Source organism: Saccostrea echinata, unplaced genomic scaffold (genome assembly GCF_033153115.1).
Source record: "Saccostrea echinata isolate AGI-Se365-2 ecotype Australia unplaced genomic scaffold, CSIRO_AGI_Sech_v1 ptg000054l, whole genome shotgun sequence".
Taxonomy (NCBI): domain Eukaryota; kingdom Metazoa; phylum Mollusca; class Bivalvia; order Ostreida; family Ostreidae; genus Saccostrea; species Saccostrea echinata.
The window spans coordinates 55,944,079-55,958,986 of record NW_026889803.1 but is presented as its reverse complement, the minus strand read 5'-3'; the positions used below and the strand labels follow the sequence as shown (position 1 = coordinate 55,958,986).

General features: G+C 31.9%; 2 protein-coding genes across 4 annotated transcripts in view; both read left to right on the top strand.

Annotated features, from left to right (window-relative positions):
- The window catches only part of LOC133172291 (uncharacterized), a 116,259-nt gene that overhangs the window by 88,436 nt on the left and 12,915 nt on the right, over nucleotides 1-14,908 (top strand). The window lies entirely within an intron of this gene.
- On the top strand, nucleotides 7,152-14,263 carry LOC133205162 (repressor of RNA polymerase III transcription MAF1 homolog). 3 transcript variants are annotated; one of them, XM_061340907.1, is made up of 7 exons: nucleotides 7,152-7,602; nucleotides 9,172-9,309; nucleotides 9,885-10,053; nucleotides 10,380-10,504; nucleotides 11,742-11,861; nucleotides 12,580-12,666; nucleotides 13,016-14,263. In XM_061340907.1, exons 1-7 carry the CDS (start codon nucleotides 7,520-7,522, stop codon nucleotides 13,032-13,034), a joined length of 741 nt encoding a protein of 246 aa, XP_061196891.1. In that variant the 5' UTR covers nucleotides 7,152-7,519; the 3' UTR covers nucleotides 13,035-14,263. The 3 variants fall into 3 exon arrangements, with proteins under 3 accessions (XP_061196891.1, XP_061196892.1, XP_061196893.1); XM_061340908.1 differs by having other exon boundaries at nucleotides 7,153-7,602; nucleotides 12,580-12,697; XM_061340909.1 differs by lacking the exon at nucleotides 12,580-12,666 and having other exon boundaries at nucleotides 7,153-7,602.

Genomic DNA, 14,908 nt, shown 5'->3' with positions numbered 1-14,908 from the left:
ACTTGACCTAGATATTCTTATGATAAATCTGTATATCAAATTTCATTTCAGTATGTTCAACCTCTGCGAAGAAAATGAACGGAAACTGTGGACCGACAAACCGACCGACCGACAGACAGCAGCAAAGCAATATGCCCTTCCTTCTTCGAAAGGGGGAATAATAACCAGAACAATGTGTCCAGCAACTTTGAACCTGATCTCATTATCAGAGGCTATAGACTCAATCATTGTCATTAGGAAATCAGGCCTCCATTTTGGCAAAATGATGATTTTTCTCAGTGGATATTAGGTACATAATGTTTTGATGCCAATTTTAAGAAATGAGAAACCTAGATAGGTACCATTTTAATTTGGTAACAAAAATGGTTCATTGACATCATGAATATTTGTAAATTTCAAATCATTGCACACTTATTCCCATATTAAATGAATGTAGAATCAAAATCATAGGTAGCATTAAATTTTGTAAATTTAAATCATATTATCATGTAGTATTAAATTTTGTATCATTGTATCTTAATTCTTGTAATTTTTTAAGTTCAACTCCAGTGGATCTGGAGAAGAAGATGAAAACATGAAAAGTTATGACAGACAATGGACAGCCTTCAGCTCAGGTAAGCTAATAAGCATTGCATTCTCAGTGGTATAGCTATTAAGCTAAAGTGCAAAGTTTATTGACATGAATCATCAGGTCTGCTAGGGTCTCCTAATGGGTCTAGGTAAAGCCTTGGTGGGGGTCCAGGAGGCTAAGCCCCTGGGAGCTTCTGGGTTCTGGCAATTTGAAAGTAGGACTTTTTTTTTTTTTGCTATAAAAAACATAATTTCAAAATTGTATCAGAGTATTTCAGCATTGTTATAACAATTAGATCACAACCATGATAGTAATATTACAATTTGGGATATCCAGGGAAATAAATGAACTGTACACTATTATATAATTTCAAACAAACAACCTCATGTTCACCAATGCAATGTTTTAAAAATTATGCAACATTTTGTTTTAGCATTGATTTTAATATATTTTAGATTATCTAAAAAAAAAAAAATGGATTAAAAATCTATGATAAGTGTTTCTTTTCAAATTGTAATTTAATCGAGATAACTACTAAATTCAGCTTAGTCTTAAATTTATACATCTATTTTTAAATGGATTTTTGCATTTTTTTTTTTTTCATATTCTTGATGAAGAGCCCTAATATACATAGGAATGACATAAATCACATAACAATTTTTTTTTTTAATTTCTTACAGAAAGCTGAAACTCCACCCAACAATCCATTGGTCATTGGTGTCAGACATATTTTTCTGATTGCTAGACTCACGAAGCTTCATCGACCCTCTTTTTCCCATTTCATTAAAAATCAATCTTTTCATGCTCCCATTAATATTCTCAAAATTCAATTTTTTCCAAGCCCCCCATATTTGATACAAAGAACATATGAAATGCTGAGAAGGTTTTTCAAACACCAAGGGAGTAGTAGAGTATTCTTTAATGTCAATTAAATCTCCAGACTTTAACCATGATGAGAATTGCTTTTTCGTTTTTACAAATAAAATGCAGTTGTCACACGAATGATTTCATTATTAACTATCAATCTAAAATTATTACATTATTTTCTAATAGAGATGTCATATTAATCAAATAAAATGTATACTTTAAAAAGAAAATGGATATTAAGAAATTTTTATCCCAGTACTTTTCAAGCCATTTTTTATTGGCTATTTGTTACATCATGTTGATGGATGGAGCTTCACCTTTCAACAAGAAGCAAATTAGAAATAATTTGTTACATCACTCCATATGACACAAACTAATAACCTGATAAAATTCTTACAAAAATCATAAGGCCTTAAAGAGGGAAGGGGGTGTTTAACCCCCCTCTGGATCCTCCACTGCACTGGTGTAGCTATTCTTCTAATCATATAAGTGGACAATCTTTAGCCTACATCCACAAAAGTGGAGGTAGGGTATGTTCATCTTCTTCTCTACCGAGGTTATGGTGTAGCATACTTGAATAACCATTAAGTTTTATTGAACTCAGACCAAAACTGTATAACTCCAAGATAAAGCGTTTTGAAAAATTGTTTACAGATGGACAGATAGAAAGCTTGCATCATTGGATTTCATAGATTAGAACATCCTAGACTATTATTAAAATGATATTGTCCTTCAAACCTGGTTTAATGATAGAATTTGTTATAATATAATATAATAATATATAATAATAATAATAAATAATTTCTATAGCACCCTATATAATAAAACTATAACCCTAAGGCGCTTTACATAAAATGTACATAAAACATTACACAGATTGCTTTAAAAATAAAATTAGCCTAATATTGAAACTACTGAAAAAAAAATACGGTTGATTAAAAGTTAGTAGTAAAAATATTTTTAAAAATCACAAAAAAAGAAGATAAATCTAAAAAGTTAATCAAAAGCTAATTTATAAAAATAGGTCTTCAGTTGTCTTTTAAAACACTGAATGGATTTGGCTTGTCGAATGAAAAAAAAAAAAAAAACTTCTACATGAGAATTTGTTCCATTTGTTAGCAATGTACATGTAGCAAAATAAAGAGGGCAGATCACCCTAATCTACACTTTTACTACAAATAATCCAGAGAGTTCCAAATGTCAACATGGCATGTAATTTCAAAGCCAGAAAAAACATTGAGAAGATGAGTTGAATTTTTGTCTTAATATGGATCATTTTTTTTATGGTAAAAGGCATAAACAAGCTTAAAAGGGTTTGTTGTGTTTAATTTGGCAGTTAGGCCATCCTTAAAAAAATGTTGGTTTGGAATTGCCACCTGGGGGTTTTCAGACCAAGAAGAGAGGGATTTTTTGTTTCAATTTTTTTTTTATTTATTTATTTTTTTGTTTACTTATTGAAGTTAAATTAAAAATTGATAAAAAATCTCAATGGACAGTACAGACTTTAATTTCTTTTCCTCTTTCTTTCATTTTATTAGTTATTTATTTGTTTTTTATTTATTTTTTTTTTAATTTTAAAATAAACACACACAAGGGTACTATAAATTACAAAACCCAACATTTAATAAAAGTCAAATTTCACTCAAACTTTGAATTTTTTATATATTTAAATAATTTTATCAGTCTATTTCATGGGATTTCTCTATGGAATCTCTTATAATTTCTTTAGAAGAGTTGGGTTGTTTTGTGGAAAAGGGGGAGGGGGTGTTTTAATGTGATATAGTGTGTTTACCATGCTGAATTAATTTTAAATGTTACATTCAAAGACTTGTCAAACTGACGGACAACATTTATTTCATCTTCAATGTCGGGACAAAATCTTTCTGATCCATGTAATTTGGATGATATAACTGAACTGCTATAAAGATCTATAATGATTTCAAATATGACGAACCTGTCCAATTCAATTGCAATCTCTGCCAGTATCTCTTTCCAGGTATCATGTTTACTAAAACTGTATATCCTTTTATTTATTTTTACTTCACCATTCATTTGTATGGTGATGCATAAAGGAATGCTCAACTCTTCAGCGCTTGTACGTTTTCCACCTCCAGCCTGGTCTGACATTTTTTTGGCTTTCATTTGTCAAGGATCTTCTAAATAATCTTCTATTATAAATACTATGAAGAAAGCATTTTATTGATCGGTGTTGTTAAATTAATGAAGAAATCTAACCCGATTTAAAAAGGCTATTTTGACGAGTGAACTAACTCCTAAAAACCGTAGACATTCCAAATGTCTCATGCGGTTTGAAGAGGCGGATCTTAAAATTAAGTGAGCAATGTGCTCGCCCCAACGGTCGCACCATCAACATATTAGAGATGTCAGAAAATACTACTTCACAAACAGAGTAGTTGACTTGTGGAATAGTTTACCAGACTCTGTCATAACAGGAAATACTGTACATCAATTTGAAAATACATCAGACCAATACCTGAATACTCAAATACGATTTTACACAGGATTACGGACCATTTACCGGAAAAGGAATAGTGGAAACGATCCAAAACATACCACGATGAGAAAGAGCTGCCTATAGAGCACCAAAAGTTGCTACAGGCAGAATCAACATACGGTAACATAATGTAAGGTAGAAAATTCGGATGCAATGAGTCATAGGAGAAAAAATTTTCAGGCTTCTATTTCTATAAGTGTCATGACATACTGCTTCAATGTTGGCCAACAATTTGTAATGGTGTATTTATTACTTATTAATATAAATACATCATACCAACCTTTACATGAAGGCCATTATTCCCACCAGGAAAATGTATTTAATTCTTGTCACGTCTCTTTGCTCTTCAATCGGAACTCTTCGATGTTTGGAGATTCATTAGGTGTCATGCAAGAAGTGCGATCTATAGTCTGCATCTTACTTGAAACCGAATTCATTATTCTGTTCAATCATTAAAAAACTTTGTTTTAAAAAAAGAAATGATATTGATTACTTAGAAGATAAATCACAAAATTTTGCAATACATAACGTTACAATTTTAGCATACACCACTACTGTAGTGCAAAATTTGACAGAATCGATATTTTTTATAGGGAATTAAGCCATTGAATCCCAAACCATTAATCCATAAGAGATTTATATCGCTTATCAGTTGGTAAATGAACCTTAAACCAGTTCTCTGCATCATTGAAAAAAATACGAGAAATTCATTGTGGTATTATCAGATGTTGATTTGGGATGTGAATTTATTTCTACAGGCATCAGTATTTCAGATCTTCGGTGAGTTTGGCCTTGGATCGTTCGACTATGCACATGCGGCTATGATGCATGCTATTCTATTGCAGAGCAGAAAAAATATGCTGGTACCATGGGACTACTTGAAACCCATGTCTTTGTTTGAGAATTCCATTGGTGTCTAACTGATTGTCAAATAAGTGAGAGGTCAACTGACTTGCAAAAATAGTTCACGTAGGCCCTAACTGGCTGCTAGTTAACAGCTATAGTTAATCAGTTAATGGACACTCTCTATTGAAGCAGTCAACTAACAAATCGTCAATTATTTACTCAAGTCGTCGTGTTTGTAACATACACTTGTACAAAAGTATTTCTTAAGAAACCATCAAACACAGTATATCATTTGATCATATTGTCATGCTCTCAAAGGCCCTTGATTGGTAAATAAATGCATGTATATATATATATATATATATATATATATATATATATATATACACACAGTGTATTTATAGACTATAGTAAATCAGTTTCTTTTAAAACATACACCTAAAGCAAACCAGATAGAAAGTGATTACTCTAGTCAAAACTTTAAGAATTCCCACATCAATTTTTCTACAAGCAATAAAATTTTCTCTTAATGAGAAATCACCCGCTTTTTCTTGATTGTTTTAAATATTCAAAGAGCACACAACAATTAAATTATGAAAGCTTCATTTTTATGATTTATAATTTTATCTATGGTATATAAGGGATGGCTTGCACCTATTTAAGGAGGCCTATCCCCCCCACCACCACCACCACCACCCACCCACCCCCACCCCCACCCCCGCCTTAATTGTTTCAATTCCCCCGATAAAGTAAAATTCTTCGAGGAAAATTCTTCGGATTTTCTCCGGTGTAGCTTTAGACTGAACTCAATCAAAGATCCAAAACTTTTACATATTTAAAATTTGAACTAGAAACGTTATTTATGAAAAATATTTCATTCTTGTTTAAAAAAATTTATTTATGAGGGGAAGTGTAAGTGTGAGAGAATGTTAACAAAAATTGCATTATGTAACTTGATGTATTTTTCTTTGAACAGTTGAAATAAAAAAAAAAAATCTCAGCTGAGAACAATATGAAACCTTTCAACTTGGGGAGGGGGGTCAATATCGTACGTGCTAAATAAGATATTGAATAATAAATAAATTATATGTATAATAAAAAAAAAACGAGTAAATAATAAACAAAGTAAAAAAAAAAGAAAAATTAGAATAAATGTTCAAAACTGTAACCCCTAAATTGATGTTAGAAAGCAAATGTTTATTAAAGGCATACATTTAAAAATATATAGGTTTTTTTTTTCTATAAAAAATGACTGGGATGTATACTGGGTAGAATGGACTGCTTATATGGCATAGATGGGAAGGAGAGTGCATGTCTGAAGAAATATATGTTAATTTAAATTATTGAGAAATATTGTCTTTGAATGCAAAGTAAGAAGATTGTAGAGAGATCGACCGTGTTTACCTTCTTCTCAAGGGGTAAGTAAAATATGCCGGTTAGGGGTAACTTGCGGTGTCTTACATAGCAGGACTTGCACACTATGAATTCTCCTTAGATTCAGAAATATATTTACACCTGAATCAAAAATCGCTATTTTCCTAGATTAATTTAATTACTTCTAAATAAAATTAAAAATAAAGTTTATTTTCTTCTCTCCAAGCTTCTGCCATCCATTGTCTGGATTCACTCCAAGGAATATCAGTGTTTAGCGTTTATCACTTTTAATGAGCATGATGAGTTCAGCCTAAAGCTAAAGCGGCAAGGAATTCTTGGGATGCTAAAATAATATTTTTCACAACCTCTTAACTGCTTATTTAAATCCCTACCCATTTCAAGCGAAACATACAATGCATCTTTAGATTTTTAATATAATTTTTAATGCTCACTGGAATTTGTTCCAAGTATAACTTTCTTATATAAATATTTGAAACAAACTAGAAACACGACAGATTTTTGAGTATAATTGTACAATTAAATATAACATCTTGTACTAGCAGGACAATACTAGCAATAAAACACATATATATTGGGTAGTATCATTTATTTTTGTAGTCATTGACTTTGTAATTGCAAATATGAACATGATGAACAGATAAAGGCAAAAATGTTATTTTCTACCCCAAGGGTAAATATTATAGTCTTGCTACTTGGCTGTCATAAAACACCAGATGCTAGGACTTAATTAGCATAAACATTATGTAAAAAAAAGTGTTATCAACAAAACAAATCTGTTGATTAAGTCTTTAAAAATTCTTACTAATTTGAAAAACACGTCGAAGCATGCTGCAGTGTATGAACACAATCTTCGCTTTGTAGAAACGGATTATAGAATTGTTGCATTGCATTGTGGGAGCGTTTTTTTTTTAGGTCAAGTTTACAAATAGTTTTTTCAAGGAAGAAGAAAGAAGTAGATTAAAACGGAGATTTTCGGGTTTGAATTCTGTATAAGTGAGTCAGATATTGTGGTTTGCTGAAAAGGGAAAGAAAATCCAACACTATTATCACTGTTTGATCGTGTGATTTATGCGTTTTGATTTTGTTTTTCGATAATTCAACCATCAATGGAGGATTTGGAGATCTGTGATTTTCATGAAATGAAAGTTGAAAATTTCTCATCAAGCGAAAGAGACTCACAGAAGAGGATTTCTTTTTATTCACACCCTAAAAGTTTTCTCAAAAACTTTAGACTTCCGAGTCGTTCCGTAACCTTGTTTTAATTTGTTATTTCCCCTTTGTTTACGTTATACTTTATTTTTTGATATTAACACTCTACAATCAAAATGAAGCTCTTGGAAAATTCAAGATTTGAACAAATTAATAGTGCTCTTAACATGCAGCTGGAAACTTCCAGGATAGAAGGGAGGTATGACATATATATGGCTGATTTGGAGGTTTAGTTAACCTTCTTCATCATGTTCATACCATTGTTTCATTGGCAAGTTTCACTGTGTTCAGTGACAATGTGTTGATTTAGGTTACCCATTATGATAGGCAATCCCCATCTTTTAAAGTTGAATAGTATAATAATATTTCTACTAGTAGATATGTATGTAATATTAGATATATCATGTATATAATATAAAGAAAGCCCATTTTTACTTGCCAATGGATGTTCCCAATGGGAATGCAAAAATACAGTACCTGGCCATAAGTGAGTCATAATTTTATTTTTCCACTATATATTTCATTGAAAAATGCACTTTTGGGAAATATTATTGTAGTGTTATGACTATTACCTGTTGCTTGTTTTTTTTACGACTAAAACACCATAAAATGTAGAATTCTTTGCAGTTTCTTCACATAATTTTAAAATAATTTTATTTAGTACGTAGGTTTTGTGGTGATATCACCCGTCAACTGCAAAATAAAAATTTTAAGACTTTAATTTTTTAAGAAATCATAGTAATTTGAGGTTAGAAATTTTTGTCTCGGCAGTTTCATAAATTATTCTCAGTGATTAGGGGCTGGTGATTAGTGCATATTTTGTTTTGATCTGCATGATTCATTGAAAAAAATCATGGAAATTGGGCTAAAATTGAGCTCACAGTAAGATTTTATAAATTTAAAATAGATTTTTCAATGAAATATATAGTGTGAAAATGCAATAATTATTATGATTTATGACTCATGGCCATATACTACATAGGTTGAACTGAAACATCACAATAAGTTCACTTAATAAAAGTAACAATTTGTATCAAACATCAGCATGATTATGTTTACAAAAAATAGCCAGTTTATTTGAGAAAAAAATTATAATAATATCAGGGTTCCAAATTCACTACATACAACTCGCAAAATGCGAGTTAGAATATCCAAATTGCGAGATAAAAATTTTGTTACTCGCACAAAAAAATGTGAGTTGATTTTTTTTCAATGTAAATTTTTCCCGGGAAAAAAATATCCATTTCAATCCAGTTTTAATCTTTCTCTTTTTAGTTACTGTTTATATCCGTCATTTTAAAATGAACGACCATGTGCCATGTCTGATGATCATGTCGAAAATTACAAAGTATTTTAGAAGATGGATAGATGGCCGCATTGGCATTTTTTAAAAAAAAAAAATTCATTTTAAAATTGAGAGTTGTCTTTTGAAATTGCGAGTTCATTTTTTTGGTACTCGGAATTATTTGCAAGTTGGAATTTTAGGGAGTTTCTACCCCTGAATATGCTCAAATTACAGGCACTAATTTCCCTCTTAGTATGAATAATAATAACACAATTTGGGAAACTTTTAATTTATTACAGAGACAAGTGCCCAAATCTAATAGGAGACTATAGTATATATACATATAAATAATAAAATACAACAGTAATTTAAAACTTTATAAAAGCACCGTAATCATGATAATGTTACATGTATGTTGGTATTAAGATAATGTGTATTTAAATTGTGTTTTACCTCATACATGTTTTAATATTTCTTTTTCAGAATTGAGAGCTACTCTTGCAAGATGGCTGGAAACGATAAGAAGCTTTTTAAGCTGATCAGTCAGGAGGGGGGTGTAGGACCACTGGACCTCCAAGCTCTGTCCCCTCCCCAGACAGTTCTGTCCCACAGCCCAACCAAGTAGGCTTAACATTTCTTACAGAAAACACATGCTTTTAAAACCATTAAAAACTAATAAACTTATCTAAAGCAGTCTAAGATTTCATGTTTAAATTTTCATATTGCACATACATTTACAAGTATTGTTTAATAGAGAAAGACTTTAAAATAGAAACTTTTGATTTACAAAGCTGATAAGGACTGTGATGGATTATATGATACAAATTCATACAAGTACTCTGGTAGTAGACAAAACCAGTATTTTTAAAATGGGGAGAATACAAAGTGACCAGGAAATACATTAACCAAACAATCAATGTTTACGTGACTATTAGCAACTGCAAGGACACATCCTATGAGTCTAGTTATTGATGTAGATGGCAATTGTCCAGATCTAATAGAGAAACGAGAGAACATAATGAGATAAATATGTACATGCATGAAATTAGCAGATTAACTATTATTTTTAACATAATTCACTTAATAACATGAGAGCTGATGTAATATAGTACACTGTTTTGTAGCTACAGTTAGAGTTTTGATGTAATTCACTTAATTACATGTGACCTGATGTAATATATTACACTGTTTTGTAGGCCCTACAGTAAGAGTTTTGGCTCTGTGGAGAGTGAAGGATACCTGTGTGACACCATTCCCACCAAAACATTATTCTATCTGATTTCTACCCTGAATGCCTCCTTCAATCCAGATTATGACTTCAGCAATGCCAAGAGTGAGGAATTTAGCAAGGAGCCAAGCATCGAAGTGAGTTGTCCATGTTTTTCATGACCCAAAAACACAACTAAATAGAGGCGATTTCCCCAGGAAGTGTGGTTATTTTTTCCCAATAAACTATATTTTTCCAATCGTTTTTTAGATTTCACTGTAATTAAAGTTTTCCCCAAAATGGATGGAAAAAGGTGCTTATAAAATTGTAAAAAATCTATTAAACATGTTAAATATGCATAAATGTCATTTGTTTTCTACAGTAAATTTTTGCAAGAAATTATGTCTTTCAAGGAAACACATAGCAGCAGTGAATTTTTTTTATTTATCTTATGTTAAGCATTAATTCTTTGTTCTTTTTGTAGTGGGTAGTAAACACAGTGGACACAGAACTGAACGCTGCTGCTGGAGAATTATTCGCTGGGTTGAAACAAACTCTGTGGGCAGCAATTGATGAGGAAATCAATCTCCAGGATTGTGAAATCTACAGGTAAATAATACATGTACTTGCTAACTTGATGAACATTGTATGCAATTTTATTTCAACTTAATGCATATTTTGGCACCTTTGCGCTGCCTGTAGCACACTTAATCATAAACACAGAAAAAAATATCAATTCCAGCACATAATGTACATTATCTACATATTATGTTGAATGTGAACAAAAACACTATTTTATTAAAGCACCAATTGGTCAATGTTTGAAAGGTGCACTAAATTTTGAATTGAATACAATTTTTAAAAAATTGTACTAATATCACTTAAATTTAGATGATGAGTGTAGAGTACTCTTTAAAGAAGGATTGATCTTTCCAAAGAAAAGGGACCTTGAAACTACTTTTTTTCCAGAAATGTATACATGTTATATTGTATCACATGTACCAGTATTTTGGTTTTAGTAAATAAATTGAACTTGGAACATGAAACAGTTGCAGCTTATTAGCCACCTGAGCCAAAGACTCAAGTGAGCTTTTCTGATCGAAATTTGTCTGTCATTGTTGTTAATTTTTCACATTTTTCATCTTCTTCTCCAGAACCACTGGGCCAATTGCAACCAAACTTGCCACAAATTATCCTTGGATAAAGGGGATTCAGATTTATTCAAATGAAGGTCACATCTTCTTTCAAGGGGAGATAATTGAAAATTAGTGAAGATTTAATGTCATCTTTAAAAAATCTGATGAAGAACCACTCGGCCAGAAAAGATAATTACATGATGTAGATTCATTGTTCTTCTCATACTTGGGAGGGGGGTTGGGGGTTGGGGGCCACAATGGGTGATCAAACAGAGGTTAACAGGAATATATAGGAAAAATCTTCTTCTTAAGGACAACAAAGCTATGATTAGTCATATTTATGTGGAAGCATCCTCAGGTAGTGTAGATTCAAGTTTGATCAAATCTTGACCCCTGGGCGTAGGATGTGGCTAAAATGGACGGTCAATTGTTAACATAGGAATATATTGGAAAAATCTATAAAAATATTCTTCTAAAGAACAGCAAAGCCATGATTAGTCATATTTATATGGGAGCATTTTTAAGTAGTGTAGGTTCAAGTTTGTTTAAATTATGACCCTTGGGATAGGGTGAGGCTACAATTTGTGATCAAAGTTTTACATAAGAATATGGGGAAATCTCTGCTGATGAAGAATGCAGGGCCATAGTCACTCATGTGAGCTTTGTGGCCCTTGGTCCACTTGTCTTATAATGTGTTTCATTTCTAACAGCTACAATCCTGACCTGATCTCAGACCCATTTGGGGAAGAAGGCAGCATTTGGTCATTTAACTACTTTTTCTACAACAAGAAGCTCAAGAGAATTGTTTTCTTCACCTGCAGGGCATACAGGTATGTTGATACAATCTGCTAATTTACTAGAGGTTTTAGCTGATGTTGTGATTTATATCATATGTACGTTTTGCTGTGCACTCAAACTCATTATGATGTTGTATAGATAATACTCTCAGTACATCTTGAATTTTTTTTCTGTTTGTTTGGACATAATTTCCACAAGATGGCAGTTTGACTTTTGCCATAACTGGGCTGCTTGTCTTGTTTGGTGGCATTAAATTGCAGGTGGATGCTGGAAACAGCTCAGCTTTTCTATAGCTCTGTCTGTTTATCCCTCTTTCTGCAAACAGTTATAAAATACTGGTTATAAATATATACTTGTACTTTTTCATTTTGAGTTTTCTATACATGTAGCATTTCCTTGATTCTCAAATCCATTATTCATGGGGTAATTTTAAAGATGTGCAATTTCTCATAGGACAATTACTACAAAAATATTGGAGCAGTGTATTTTCTTGCTTAAATGTCTTTTAAAATGCTAGAATTCCAACTTTTTGAAAAAAGAGAAAGACAAAAACATACATCACAAACATTTGGTATACTTCCATGTTCACTGGCATAATTCTCTAGAATTGCACATATTAAAAGGCAAAAAACCAAACTGTCTGAAACAGAAGATAATGACTTGTCTACTGTTACATATGGCCCTTCCCCATCACTGTGGGTCCTGTGGCTGGGACATTTCTGACTGCCCCTATATGTTGTTTGATTGTAGTGTGTCCGCCCCCTATAATTGTGACTCCGGAATTGGCCAGGACAGTGAGATGTTTGATTATTCTGACAACATGGAGTTTTCCCAGGAGTGAGTGCCCACTTCGTCTGGTGGTTTGTGTGTATGTGTCTTTGTCCTGGAGTGGTCTTAATGTTTTGTCTCATCACCTTTTCTTTCTCTTTTCACCCCACTTTGAAAAAGTCTTCTTTGTATAAATATCTAAACATAAACTGCTATATATATATATATATATATATATATATATATATATATATATATATATATATATATATATATATATATATATATATATATATAAGATGAAAGAAAAAAAAACAGAGAAATTTTAATGTGCTTTATAAGAACAGAAATCATTTATTGTAAAAGAATTTTTTCATATAATAAGTCTTAATATTTATCTAATACATTTTTTTTCTAGGGACCTCTCGATGGAATGATGATAGTGCGACATACCTGTCCTGTTTTCTGAAGCACGAGAGTTGTCTGTCCTTTACTACCATTCTCATCACATTGAGGAGATTCAGTTGTGTTATTTTATTTTTATTTACTTGCCATGTAATTTAGAATTTTATTGCCTCCCTGTGTGGGTTGGGATGTTTTAATGTAAATTTATCAACATTTTTATGTTCTCTGTCATTATTTCTGTATTTTTATTCATTATCTCATACTGTATATATCTGTACTCAATCTTTTTTTTCCTTCCAACTTTGATTAAATGTAAATACTGGTGTTTTATTAGAAGAATTCTTGTATGTAAACAAGTAAATAAGGAAAGTTTGTTTGTTGTTGTTGCATTCAAATTTAATTTTTGTAGAACTATAGCTTTTATACTCGAATCTATTTTTTCTATTCTTAGCCATTTATTATTTTGTTTAGTTGTAGACAGTTTATCAGTTGTTGTTATTGTTGACTTTTTTTTTTTTTTTTGTACATACTCTCAGAAATCCAACTTCAGCATTCTTTCTGACTGAATGTAGAAAACAAGTGGGGTTAATAGTCTTAGATACTTAAGATAATTTTTAAGGAAATGAAGTACATTGCATACACATGATCAGCTACTTTCCGGTGATTGTGAGGGATACAAAGGCAGAAACAGCAGAAAGTTCTACAAAGTAGAAATTAAAGACTGCAATCTTCTTAAAAGTACCTACATAATTTAGTGGATGTTGCAAGGAGGACATTGTGCATGCCCCAGGCAACTGGTTGCTACAGGCCGCGTAAAGTGAAAGCTTTCAAGAAGTGTAAATGCATGTGGATTATTAGTAAAGGTACGACATATGACACTGAAGAGGCACCACAGTTAATGTTAGAGAAAATTCCATGATAGACACATATTGTGATATGAACACAGTGGAATGATCGGTTGTGGATAACAATGTCCACATAGGTGATTGTTTAAAGGTGTTAAAGAGGTGTATGCAAAACTTGTCAGAAACAAACAAAAATCAAGCAAGGAGTCTTGTGAAGAAGATACAAAACCCCACCCGTTCAACACAAAGTGATACCACGCTATGAAATATGAACCAGTAGTTTTCTGCATATTGAAGTTTAAATTCAGCTTTTATAACGTTGGATCTTGTTCTGAAAAGTGTTTTCTAGTGTTTGTACAGTTCACTCAACATTTACACCATGCAACATCAATCATTAAATTGTTTTTATTTCAAAGTATGAGACTCAGTGATGTTTGATTTCAAAAGGCAGGGGACTAATTTTATCTGGTAGCTTGTTTTAAAAAGAGAAGAGCACTTATCAAACAAAAGGTGACTATTGATCCAAGAGCTTACAAGCTTACAAGGTGCTAGGTATATATTATACACTACATGTATCATAAGAGGCATAGCCATAGAACTCCCAAGATCAAGTTATCATAACCTTTTTGGGGTTAACAAACCCTACCTCCAAGATGCATCACCTGACAAGGTTTGATGACTGTATGTTTGTACAGAGCAACATGTAAATATGCTGTTTCAAAACAGGTCAATGAGGCTTACTTTTAAGACATGGGCAGGTGCAAGATATCAGTTTAAACAACCTTTGAAAAAGATGAGCCACAAATTCCAAAAGTAGGTCTAAGTGACCTACATTTGGGTTATCACTCCCAGAAACCCTAAGATGCATCTACTGACAAAAATTGATAAACTACATCTTCAGAGGCTCAAGATATCAAGTTAACACAACTTGGAAAATAAATAGCTTTAAAATTTGAAAAATAGTTCAATACAAGTGGGGATTAACTGTATGAGCTTTAAATGTTTCTCTGTACAAGGGCATAGTCAGGACAGAAATTATACATTTTTCTGAAAATGACCTT

What these genes read in the sequence shown, in the direction of transcription:
- LOC133205162 (XM_061340907.1), top strand. Translation starts at nt 7,520, where the DNA reads ATGAAGCTCTTGGAAAATTCAAGATTTGAACAAATTAATAGTGCTCTT. An exon ending in CTGTCCCACAGCCCAACCAA is followed by an intron (nt 9,310 to 9,884) that starts GTAGGCTTAACA and finishes ACTGTTTTGTAG; the next exon opens with GCCCTACAGTAAGAGTTTTG. An exon ending in TTCACCTGCAGGGCATACAG is followed by an intron (nt 11,862 to 12,579) that starts GTATGTTGATAC and finishes GTTTGATTGTAG; the next exon opens with TGTGTCCGCCCCCTATAATT.